The following is a 12,977-nucleotide window of genomic DNA, read 5'->3' as shown; positions in this document are numbered from 1 at the left end:
GCGATTCATTGGCTGAGTGGTTTAGTGTTGCCACCTGCTGGCGGGATTAATTAACAACTGTTAACTGGAAATGTAGGCAACGTTTATCTGGGGTCAGATGCATAGACTGTGTGTGGTTTAATTTCACTGTAACATGCAGATTACTGACGAAAAATGTAACCAACTAAGTATTTTACAGAACCCTATTGCACAAATACAAGCTGGCATCCCTCTCACTCAAAAATTTGTCATAAAACCGAGTGAGCTTTTTTTTTTTTTAAATTAAAGAACAGATGAAAAATGTTAAAACTTTTAAAAATGGAGACAGTGCCCATGCTACTGTAATGTATTTCCTGTAACTCTGGAAGTTTTACTCCGTTTGTCAGTGGCAGAGCATGAGAGAGGAACTGAGAGAAAAGTGTGAACATACTGATTTATTCAGTGCCAAACATTAACCCAAAATAAACCGAAACAAATAACAATCAGTTGTTCTCCCTTTGCTGTTTTGAATTGATGCATTAATTGAAATTCTGCAGTTTATTCGTACAAATCGTTTTCTTTTTGTTTATTTTTTCCATTAAAATATGTAGTTTGCTAAAGATTAGAACTTTATTGTTGGGCTTAGGAAGTACCAGGAGATCATTGGCCATGTAAAGTGGTGCATTTGAGTTTATGAACAGTTTTCAATTGTCTGCATTTCTTTATGAATATGACCTAAATCATCATCAGGTCTGCACTCAAATAGACATGATGATGAATTGGATTCTACGGAACCGTATGTTTGAAAACAAAGCATGGCTATACATTTACTTCATGTTTTCTGTTTAATAATAACACTGACATTGTGCTAGTCTTAGCTTAGACTAAGAATAAATGTTAGTTCCCTTTTCTGCTGCATACTTCCTCACTTGTATTTGAACAGGTAACAGTTTTTGTGTTTGTAAATACTAATAAAAAAAGAAAGTAGTGAGTTACTTTTGAAATGAATAAAATAGATTTGACAGAAGAAAGCAAAGGTCCCTCGTTTACTTGCAACTCTCCTAAGTGGCTTCTCATGTTGTCCACATGGAACTTTCCTTTAAAACTGAACTTAGACAATTAAAAAACACAAATCACTGTGTTATCTGATAGTCCAATTGCACAACAGATTCAGCATCATGGCTGTTACCTAAACATTTAACCCAATAATCTCTAATGGTGGTTTTTCTGACACTGCCTTTTACTAAGGCTAGAGTTTAATCTAGTCTGCTTGAAGTAATTTTTCTGTGACTGGAAATAGTCTCATTCTTCAGGTCCTTATACTGGTAGTCATGTGTACCTGTATGTAATTAAGCAGCGTGGCATGTCATAACCTGACGACATAGGATGAGGGATGAACACACAGCTAACGCAGAGGACACGACAAAGGGCAGGGAAAAACACAGGGCTTAAATACATACTGGCGTAATAAAGGAATGCGAGACAGGAGGGAGACACAGCTGGGACAATGCAGGGACGATGAAAGACGGGGAAGCAACACTGAAACCAGAAACATGGGACAAGGATTACCAAAGTAAAACAGGAAACTGAGAATAACACCATGATACAGACTCGGCACTAAAACATGGAACATGGGAACATGAAGCACTATCAAGAACTATCAACGATAAACCCAATAATAATAAACTCAAGGCACTGAATAGCTTTTTCACGCATTTTATAAACAACAAATAAATAACATTTTATTTACGTAGCACCTTTCTAGACAGAATCACGAAATGCTGCAAAAAGATAAGTCATGAAAGGTAAAACAGACAATATAAAACAGGCAAAAATGAACCAAAAGCTAGGTTTTGATATAATCTAGGCAGTCATTCAGAAGCTGGAGCTTGGATAAATCTTGGGGCTTAAAACTGAATGTCATCAGCATAACAGTGATAAGAGATGTCCTTGAAGGAGCCCATTATATGCTGGAGGGGGAGAAGATATATTAAAAACAATAAAGGCCCCAAGACCGAACCTTGAGGGACACCATAAGTAAGGGAGGTAGAGGATGACCTAAAAGCAGAAACCCCATAGAAAAACATCGGTGATGTAAATATGAGGAGAACCACTCTAAGGCAGTTCCACATACACCAACCCAAAGTTTTGGCCTTTCAAGCAGGATATGGTGGTCAACTGTGTCAAACGCCAACGTGAGGTCCAACATAAGCAGAACAGAGCATTTTCCTGCATCATTACTCATCAAAATGTTGCTAGAGACCCTAAGAAGGGCTGTTTGTGTGGAGTGAACTCTACGAAAGCCGGACTGAAACGTATCAAGAAAAGCTATCTTTGTCCAGAGCCTCTATAAGTTGCTTAGCCACAACCTCTTCTAGAAGCTTAGAAATTAACAGTAATTTAGAGATTGGCCTGTAACTGCTCCAAAGAGAAGGGTCTGGCTGGGATTTTTTTAAAAGTGGGAGAATAGCAGCATTTTTAAAACAAACCAGAACTATACCAGATGCCAGTGAAAAGTTGATTAAAGTGAGCACACATGGACCAACAGACTGGAAGACATTTTTGAATAATGATACAGGTACAACAACAACAAGAGGATGCTTTCACTGAATTCACTAGTTTTACCAGCGCAGGTAGTGAAACAGGAGAGAAAGTATCCAAGATGATGGTCCGAGATGGGGTAGAGACAGACAAAACAGGTACTGATTGTAAAAAAAAATCATTCTTACATTATTAATTTTTGCAAGCAGAAAAGACAGAAAATTTTCACAATCTTCATTAGAGGAAATAGGGGCTGCAGGTAGAGCAGGAGTAACAATGGTGACTAATGGTTGAATAACACCTTATGATTACCTCTGCTCTTTGTAACCATTTGTTAGAAATAGGCAGCCCTCGCATCTCTGATAGCATTATTAAAAGAAGCTAAAAGAAATTCAGTTCACAACATGTACCTGTGCACGGTACAAGCCTGTTGCAAAAGCACATCATATGTTCACATTTCTTTAGTTGACTCTAAGTAGATTTTTATGTCAAAGACAACACTTTGGAGATATAAAATAGTATTTGTGCACAAACAAAATGATTTTGCATAAGCAAAACCGGGCATGTGGTGCAATTAAAAAAAAAAAAATAAATAAAAGAGGGAAATGCACAATCACAGGACAAAAGAAGAAGTTGCAGGCCTAAAAAAAAACATCAACAGCAGATGAACTGTATCTAAAAGTCCTGTCCTTAAGAAACAGGAAAGACTCTAAAAGACCTCGCATGGGACCTGAAAACTGCATCTGGGCCTTGAGTCAAAAGTTAAAATGATCTCATCAAAAGGGCAGCTGTCAAGCCATTCTTAAGGAAGGGAAACAGGGAAAAAAAGCCAGATGTATGCCAAATTACACAAGAACTGGAGTGAAAATCAGGGACAACAGGTTTTATGAAGTGATGAACCCAAACGTAACCTTTTTTAGTTGATATTGCATGTGTGGAGGAGGTAAGGAAAGAGGTAGAACAGTGGGGTGTTGCATTTCAGACAGTGGTGTTGGGGATCTTGCCAAAACCGAGGTCCCAATTAAGGCTTTTTCCATACAGCAGACAGGAAACAAGAGCTGAATGTGTGGAGAGTGTGTCGTCCCCCCCGCCCCTTTTTTTCACATAACCAAAAGAAGTCACACATCAAAAATAAACTATTGGAAATGAGGTAGACATCACCATGCATGTAAGAGGAAACATGCAGAAAGCTTATTATCAACTTCTGGGTAGAAACTGAGAAATTTTCAGGAAAACCCCAATGACGTGTACTCATGTGACTTACTTGCAAATACGTGTGAAAACAGACACAACATGTTTTCAGATCAACTTTCAGTTCCTTTTAATATGAGGAAGACTTAACCAGTCTACCCGTTTCTGGTACAGAGGTTTTTGATTTTACTTCTCTTACTTAAATATTATTTTCTTTTGCCAGATTATTGTGCATTTTTGCAAGTTTAATAAATATTTTTTTCCTCCTAGGAGCTCTCATTTACCCAACTAACTGCACTTTCCTATGAATTCATTCAATTTTGAATTCATTTCAGCACACTTTGCCACTGACTGATGAAATAACAGCTTTAAATGACCTGAAACATTAGATAAATCACTGCAGGTTTATGTGCAGTAGGTAAATAAAAGGTGTGGTGCCTTTACTGTGGCTACATTTTACTGATAAGACATTTTTATGTGTGGGAATAAGCTAATAAGCTAAAGTTGTGGAAAAAGATGTTCCTCTTTGTCATATGATAAACTGCCCAAAAGTAGGAGGGGCTTAGGGTTTATAGTCAGTGGTGTCAGCACTCACTTTTGAAACAGTCATCATGAAAACTGCAGTGGCCCTCCTGGCTCTCTCTTTCCTTCATGTCTGCTCTTCAGTACCTGTGAGCCGTCCAACAAACTGGCTCAGACAATGCCGTGCTTCTACCAACCTCTCCATCACAGCACTGGAGGTGCTGCCAGGTGGAGGCTGGGACAACCTCCGGAACATGGACATGGGTCGAGTCATGAACCTCAGCTACTCCCAGTGCCAGACCACTGAGGATGGGCTCTACCTCATTCCAGATGAAGTGTTTGTCATCCCTCAAAAACAGACAGGTGTGGAGACCAGCTCAGAGATCATCAGTTCCTGGCTTGAGCAGAAAAGCTCAACATCTCACTCCATTAATGCAGACATATCCTTCCTCACGGTGCTCAATGGTAAATTTTCTGTTGAGAACACTAGAATGAAAACCCATCAGGTCAGAGACTCTTCAACCACAGCCAGAGTGCAGGTAAGTTTTCAGATGTTTTGAATAAATAACAATAAAGGTAAAGGAAAATGCACAGTACTGATGTTGAGACTTTTTTTATATTAAGCAATTTACCATTTATTAATCATACAGTATTTGTACAGTATGCTAAGACATTATATTTAGAATAGAATAGAATAGAATAAACCTTTATTATCCCACGAATGAGAAATTTGGGTGCTATACAACTCTTATAGCAAGAGGAATATAGACACAAAGTAGTCCTATATACATAAGCCACTGAGATATGCATAAATGTGTACAGAGACATGTACAAAAGTGTGTGTGTGTGTGTGTGTGTGTGTTGGAGGGGGGGAGAGGGTTATGAATACCATGAATATGTACAAACAAGATGCAAATGACTAACAGCAATTAAAAACAAGTGATATGTCAATTAAACCGGTAATGAGTAAGATAACCTGTGTTATAGATTCTGACAGCTGCTACCAGTTTGTTATGTTTCCCCATGTCCCTCTCTGCCATTCCACCACGCCAGCAGACCACAGCATAAAAAATAGCAGACGCCAGCACAGTGTTGTAGAACATCCTTAGAAATTTAGCTTTAGCATTTTATTCCTTTATGATCCTATATAATGCACTTTTAAAATCACTGTAAAAATATTAGAGTTAGCCAAAAAAAAAGCTTTTTTTAACTGTAGTCTCAGCACATATGTTAAAAGTAATTTTAATTACAGAAAATAAAGAAGAGATTGAGATACACAGTGATGTACAACAATAATTAATCTTATAATCCTCTCTTTCAAAGGTTCGCAACTTCCTCTACACAGTTAAGGCTTATCCAGACTTCACTCTGGACACACGATTTGTTCAGCAGGTCAGAGACATCGCTGATGCAATTGAGAACAACCAGACAAGAAGTGCAGACTATCTCTCGGAGAAGATGGTGCTGGACTATGGGACTCATGTCATCACTAGTGTGGATGCTGGGGCGGCTTTGGTGCAGGAGGACTATCTCTGTTCCTCTTATGTGTCAGACAGCCAGTCACAAAGCTCCTCTGTGAAAGCACAGGCTGGATTAAACTTCTTTGATAAACTAAAATTTGACATTAGCAGTCAAAGTGCCCAACAGAGCTCATCACTTCAAACATATCAATCCAATATTCAGTACTCCCTCATTCAAAGCCACGGAGGCACAACTTTCTATCCTGGCATCACTCTGCAGAAGTGGCAGGAAAGTACCAGAAACAACCTCGTTGCCATCGATCGTTCAGGATTTCCTCTGCACTATTTCATAAACACCAACACTCTCACTGATCTGCCACACCCTACGATTGGAAAAGTTGCTCTTAAAGTCAGTCAGGCTGTAGAGCGCTACTACAAGATCAATACTCGCCCCGGATGTGTTGATGTCAACTCCAAGAACTTCAACTTCCAGGCTAACATGGATGATAATTCCTGTGAGGGTCCAGCTACAAACCTCAGTTTTGGTGGTGTCTACCAAGAGTGTGTTAAAATCAGCTCAGATGCAGATCCACTATGTGATGCCCTGGCCCAGAAAAACCCAGATACAGGTGACTTCTCCTGTCGTCCACCTTACTCACCAACTTTACTCAGATCAGAGGTGAGACTTCAGAGTTACTCTAAGTATGAATGTCATAGGGAAAGTCATTCCTGTTGGGGTTTTTTCACTTGTCACAAAACACGTTGTCAAGACAACAACTATGTTCGTTCTGCTCGCATCAACACCTACTGGTGCTCTATAAATGGACAGGCTCCAGAAAACTCAGGGTATCTGTTTGGAGGCATATACAGCCCCTCGCTCCTGAACCCCCTCACGAAAAGCAAAAGCTGCCCCCCAAATTTCATTCCAGTAAATTTTTTCTCAGATGGTGAGGTGATCTGTATGAGTAAAGACTATGAGGCAGGTACCAGATTCTCAGTACCATTCGGAGGTCTCTTCAGCTGTCAGTCAACAAACCCACTGGCAAGGAATCAACGCAGGTGCCCTCCCAAGTTCAGTCAGCACCTTGCTGCAATCAGTGATGGCTGTGAAATCCTCTACTGTGTTCAGTCTGGACTGTTCACAGGTGGAGAGCTCAAACCAATTCGTCTGCCTCCATTCACCAAACCTCCACTTATCAGCGTGCAAGCCACCAACACAGTGATGGTGATGACTGAAGGAGAAAGCAGCTGGGTGAGAGTGGGCCAGACCAAAATGTGGAAACTTGCCAAACCAGAAGAAATCCAGGAAATTGTTCAAGGCCTTAACCCTGAACTCAGTCAAATGTCTAATGGAGAAAAGGCAGGTGTAGCTTTTGGTGTGATGGGTGTGATGCTGATGGTGGCCATAGTGGGAGTGGTCCTATTCAAGCGGAGGAGGAGGATGTCAGGGCTTAGAAGTAGAGGTTATGAGGAAATACGTGAAGAAGTTGAGAGGGAGTCACAGGAAGATGAGGCTCCTGAGCAGAACACAGCTTAGAAGTTTGATCACTCACATAGAGAAATGAAACCGGTGTGGCAGGTTTAGCTTTGAACTTCTCTTTTGATTGTCTCCACATTCATGCTTCTTACAGCACTGGAAAATATTTACATTTAAGAGCTTCTATTTTGAATCAGTCTTTGCATTACTTTAGTTTATTAAGGTCCACATTTTGTACTTTAACCTGTAGACTATTAACATATATGCAGGGAGAAATGACTTTGTAGCAGTCTGCCTCTGAAATCACCAGATGGAGCCATCAAAAAGGGAAAGCAGGGGTGATTTTATACTAAGGCCCAAGATGCATAAGATCATGCTGTAAAATTTTTTTTGTAAATATCTAAGCACTGTATGCATGATTTTGTTTGCAAATACTTTCAAGAAAACATGTATAATAGATAATCTGAGAAGGGTTTTCATTTTTTCCACAATATATTCTAATAAACAAGCAAAGAAAAAGAGTTTTCTGTTTTGTGTAGTTTCTTGCACACCTTTTCTGTTATGTATCTTAAGCTGATTAAAATGAAAACTGTTTTTATTGTGCACATTACTAATATTATGCATTGTATGCTTCTAGCCCTGTAGAGGCCCAGAATGAAAGCGGCTATGAAAGTTTGTATTTCTTTTACATGACACCCCTTATGGCAGAGTTTTTAAAAACACTTACCGGTACAATTACAATAAAATACAATCTGCGCCAAATTCAAGACTTTCTCTGTAAGTCGATAGCGGCACAGAGAAGATTGTGCTATGGAGATCACATCATCATCAGTCTTGATGCAGGATGTGTTTGATGGAGGAGGAAGTGGCTATCTTTGGTTTGTACTGTTTCTATCTTGATCTTAACTTCTACTTCCAAGCTCTACATGTGTGAGGCTGACAAGAGACTGTCTTATGCATCTTTGCCAACAATGGTTTGTCAACCATGCCGTCTTATTTTTGGGTACTGTATATGTGGACAGATAGCTTTGTCACACCATCTTTGAAAGTACTAAGTGGTGCTTTTAAAACAGAAATCAGAGATTTCCAAACTCCACATTGAACCAATACTGCCCTCTTCAGGCCCAGCTGCAGAATTCCATGTTGATTATAAATAATTTTGTACAAATATTGAGAGGTTGCATGAAACTTTGTTTAGAACTACATTAAATAAAACACACATAACCAGAGAGCGGGAAGTAACAATTTACAAATACATACTTTACTTAAGTACAATTATCAGGTATCTATAGTTTATTTGTTTACTTTACGTTAACTTTTTAATTTTACTCTCTACATTCTTTAAACAAATATCTGTAATTTCTACTTCTTGTGTTTTCAAAACAGGCTCGTTACTTTTGGTTTGACACATTTGCGTTATTATTTCGTCACTGTGGGCCTTTAAACATCAAACTAATTTTCCTAAAAGTAACACATGAAACTCAATCCTGTTCCTGTATTAATCACCAGAGGATGTTGCATAAAAATAGATGAAAGAGGCAAAACTGAGTGCTATAGTCAGGGGTTTAAGTGGGGATGTTTGTCCTTTTTCCTTTTATTTATTTATTTTTTGTTGAACACCGGAACAACTGCAGGTGTCCATAAATTGCGGTACTTCAGTATCTTGCTAGCCATCAGCTCAACAAACATCAGTAAAGAAACAAACTGCTTGTATGCAGTTTGCACAGTGTGTTGCTAGCTAAAGGTCCAGCTGCTGTATTGCACAGGGAGATTAGTAACATATCTAATTACTAATTACTCTTTGCTGACTTTATAAACGCCCAATTAGGATAACCGCATAACGGCAATATGTCTGTGAAGGTTCTCAGTTATCCAGGTCATCGTACTCTAAGGAGCTTGGAAAGAAAAGCGTCTGGACTTCTTTAAGTTGCTTGAAGACGTTTCACCTCTCATCTGAGAAGCTTCTTCAGTTCTAGGGTCAAATGGTGGAGAGTCCCAGATGGTTTGTATAGCATTCACACTCCACCTATAGAACATCTCCACACCCTGTTGCCAATGATGGGGATTCATTTAGCCTTCCATTAGGTGATGCATGAGTGTTCTGGCAAGTAGTGTGGACGTGGAACTTAAAAAAGTCTTATAATGTCAAAGTAAACCCAACAAGCTGCCTGTTGACTCCCTCAGCTCACTGACAAAGGGTCATCAGAGCTTTTAATCACCCGATGACACATATTGGTTAAACCATATCCATGCATGTAAAAGAACAAAAATACTTGGATATTGCATTTCACTAAAAATGTCAGACTTGATGTTCAATCAGGATGACCTGCAGTAGCACTGTGAAACAGCCTGGAGTCATTTTTGACCAGGACATATCCTTTAGTGCACAAATTAATCAAATGTCATTCACATGTGAAGGCTGGATGACTGGGGGACCAAGGTAGCTCGATGATTAGCACTGTTGTCTCACAGCAAGAAGGTCCTAATGTCTAATCCATCATCTGGCCTTTCTCAGTGGAGTTTGATTGGAGTGGAGGTGATTTTAAACTGGCCAATGTGAGTGTAAGTGGTTGTCTGCCACTCTGTGTTAGCCCTGCAACAGATTGGCAACCTGTCCAGGTAATCTTGTATGCTTCACATTGTGAACCTCATTATACCAGTAAATAAACAGTGTTGCAAGTGAATGTGTGTCACTTTGGCAGTAGAGGGCAGCAGAGTGCCTTGGAACTCAGTTGTTCGCATAGCCGTCTTAAACTTGCCATTCTGGCGAACAGCAGCATGTTTCCTCAGCTTGTTATCTCTCCTGTTTTACAGGATTGTAATCTGTCTTCATATCCACTATATTTGAGTATGTACAGCACTCTGAAAATGTGTTTTCTTATTTCCTCTTCCTTATTTATTGCACTTGTCACACTTATGTTTCAACATTTTGAGACATGTCACTGAAACAAAGAATGAATGTTATACACGTAGCTATGATTGTGGGTTTTTTGACATGTCAACTTGTTATGATCATTGGTGTCGGGACAACACCTATGTTCGCTCTGCTCGCATCAACACCTACTGGTGCTCCGTAAATGGAAGGGCTCCAGAAAATTCAGGGTATCTGTTTGGAGGTATTTACAACCCCAATCTCCCAAACCCCCTCACGAAAAGCAAAAGCTGTCCTCCAAACTTTATTCCGCTAAAGTTCCTCTCAGATGGTGAGGTAATCTGTATGAGTAATGACTATGAGACAGGTACCAGATTCTCAGTACCATTCGGAGGTCTCTTCAGCTGTCAGTCAACCAACCCACTGGCAAGGAGTCAACGCAGGTGCCCTCCCAAGTTTAGTCAGCACCTTGCTGCAATCAGTGATGGCTGTGAAATCCTCTACTGTGTTCAGTCTGGACTGTTCACAGGTGGGGAGCTGAATCCCATCGATCTGCCTCCGTTCACCAAACCTCCACTTATCAGCATGCAAGCCACCAACACAGTGATGGTGATGACTGAAGGAGAAAACAGCTGGGTGAGAGTGGGCCAGACCAAGACGTGGAAACTTGCCAAACCAGAAGAAATCAAGGAATTTATTCAAAATCTTCATCCTAAACTGAATCAGATGTCTAGTGGCGAAAAGGCAGGTGTAGCTTTTGGGGTGGAGGAGGATGTCAGGGTTTAGAACTATGAGAGGTTATGAGAAAATACCTGAAGAGGCTGAAATGGATACACAACAAGATGTAATAAGAACGTAATACCTTGATCAACTAGATACAAAGATTATAGTAATGTGACTCTATTGGTTGTTATGCTTCTTACAGCACTGAAAAATGTTAAGAGCTTTTATTTTGGATCAGCCTTTTCAGTTTGTTTTTTTGTGTTTTGTACTCGAGAACTTTATACTGTTATACTATAGCTCTGGAAAAATGTTTTGACTCTTTTTTTAAAAAAGAAGGTGAAGAGATTTTCAAAGTTAACATTAAGCCCAACGGCTCCCCCTTGAGGTCAATATGCACATGCCATGTTTTATATTAATTCAATTTTTGCTCCAATAAAAGAACTTTGTGTATGATTTTCACACTGCTTGCAATAAACCGTGTATAATTCATAAACGAAGAACACTTTATTTGTAATTTCACAATGTCTAAATACAAAGTATATCATTATTTTTGTATTTAGATGCTGTTTGCATCATGGACCAGTTACTAAGATCTATGAGATGGTTTTTTAAAGTCGACTTAAGTAAGAACTAGACTGGTCTAACTCTAAGCCTTGTCTACAGTAATTGTCAAAAGCTACTGTAGACATAAATCTGTGGCACCACACAGGATACAAATAATTGCCTGATAATTATTTGTATCCTAACTTTACTGTATTAAGAGCTAAAACCTCAAAAATGTCTGGAGTAATAAGTTATTTTAAGAAGTGTTTGTGAACTAAAAACCAAGAATGTGAGATACTATTTGTCCATGATTTAGACAGCTGCTGCGTGCTCCTGATGCAGGGGAAATTTTTCTGTTGGGGATACCTACCTTGGCACAAAACCGGGCAACTTCTTTTGGAGGATGCTGTTTCAATTTTAGCAGAGGGAACATGAGCTTTGAGAGTGTCTAAATTCTTCTTGCTGTCCTCCAGCAAGAAGAACTAGCAGATGTGTCTTTCTCATTAACTCAATGGAGGTTTGATTTACTTGCAACTGGACATGTTTTGACAGGTCCTAATGATTTTCATAGGCAAATATTATGCTACAGCTGTATTATATAGCACCCTGTGGTTGAGTGCGGGAGAAGGAGCCAAAAGTGGACACAAGCAAACAGAAACTAGAGTTTAACGAGCCTAATTGGACAAATACCTGGTTCCCATATAGTTTATTCTGTTCATCTGGACGTAGTGTTTTCAGTGGGAGAAATGTTTCATCACTCATCCAAGTGACTTCTTCACCCTCAGCTGACTACCTTATAAACAGTACATTGCACAATGACTGAAACTAGCACCACTTTGATCAGTAGTTGTTGATCAATGGTCATGAGAATTTGCACATTAATGATCAAGGAACTCACCTCACAGCCCATTGTTCATTCGGGTGCTAGTTTCATTGTGCAAATGCACTTTTTTTCAAGGTTGGGGAAACCTGCAGTCAGCTGAGATTCATGAATTCTCGAGTCTCAGCTGAATTAGTGACAAAATGTTTGTCCCACTGAAAACGTTACGTCCAGATGAACAAAATCAATCTTTTGGAGTACAAATCTAAAGTATCACATGTTTTTTTTTTTTTAAATGTTGATACTTTCTGTCTCTAAGGCCTACTATAAAAACTGGTGTGACTCTGAAAGTTCACTAGAGCATAGCAGACATTATATGGATCAGTCTTTATTTTATCATTGTATTGATTAATGGTATTTCTCTAACCATGTAGACTCCCTTTAGAAGGCAAACAAGGTTCACAACTCCCACTCCAAACCATTTTTAATCAGTCATTAACATTAGTCAAAGTCAAAGTCAGCTTTATTGTCAAAACATATGTACAGCTCATACACAGGAACTTGAAAGTGCAGTGCTCCCACGGACCTCAGTGCTTCACTAAAACAACATGAAAGATAAAAATCTTATATACACAGCAGTGTCCATCACAATTCAAGTGCTTGTGGGCCAGAGTTCATGTGAATCTGGGACGGGGTAATCAGTGAAGGCCGACATTAAAACAAACACAGGATTATTAGAGAGATCAAGGTCAGATCTTGCTTGTACATTTGCCTCAAATAAAACATTTAATTCAGTTTTACTTTATACTTTGTCATGGTCAGCAAAGAAACAGCCCTCACAAAAGACTTACCTAGATCAGGGTGTGTATG

The 12,977-nt window shown here is 39.3% G+C and overlaps 2 protein-coding genes across 2 annotated transcripts; both read left to right on the top strand.

The window, feature by feature from the left end:
• Positions 1–4,280: 4,280 nt before the first annotated feature.
• LOC113034217 (macrophage-expressed gene 1 protein-like) lies at positions 4,281–7,670 on the top strand. The gene is made up of 2 exons (XM_026188614.2): positions 4,281–4,751; positions 5,536–7,670. Exons 1-2 carry the CDS (start codon positions 4,302–4,304, stop codon positions 7,207–7,209), a joined length of 2,124 nt encoding a protein of 707 aa, XP_026044399.1. The 5' UTR covers positions 4,281–4,301; the 3' UTR covers positions 7,210–7,670.
• Positions 7,671–9,634: 1,964 nt separating this feature from the next.
• Positions 9,635–10,951, top strand: LOC113034218 (macrophage-expressed gene 1 protein-like). Its single transcript, XM_080309178.1, has 2 exons — positions 9,635–9,705; positions 10,084–10,951. Exons 1-2 carry the CDS (start codon positions 9,635–9,637, stop codon positions 10,805–10,807), a joined length of 795 nt encoding a protein of 264 aa, XP_080165304.1. The 3' UTR covers positions 10,808–10,951.
• The last annotated feature ends 2,026 nt before the right edge of the window (positions 10,952–12,977 follow it).

This window comes from Astatotilapia calliptera, chromosome 12 (genome assembly GCF_964374335.1).
Source record: "Astatotilapia calliptera chromosome 12, fAstCal68.1, whole genome shotgun sequence".
Lineage (NCBI taxonomy): Eukaryota > Metazoa > Chordata > Actinopteri > Cichliformes > Cichlidae > Astatotilapia > Astatotilapia calliptera.
Note: the sequence above shows the minus strand (reverse complement) of the source record. Positions and strands in the feature narration are given on the sequence as shown.

What these genes read in the sequence shown, in the direction of transcription:
- LOC113034218 (XM_080309178.1), top strand. Translation starts at nt 9,635, where the DNA reads ATGTCTAATCCATCATCTGGCCTTTCTCAGTGGAGTTTGATTGGAGTG. An exon ending in GTGATTTTAAACTGGCCAAT is followed by an intron (nt 9,706 to 10,083) that starts GTGAGTGTAAGT and finishes CAACATTTTGAG; the next exon opens with ACATGTCACTGAAACAAAGA.
- LOC113034217 (XM_026188614.2), top strand. Translation starts at nt 4,302, where the DNA reads ATGAAAACTGCAGTGGCCCTCCTGGCTCTCTCTTTCCTTCATGTCTGC. An exon ending in CAACCACAGCCAGAGTGCAG is followed by an intron (nt 4,752 to 5,535) that starts GTAAGTTTTCAG and finishes TCTCTTTCAAAG; the next exon opens with GTTCGCAACTTCCTCTACAC.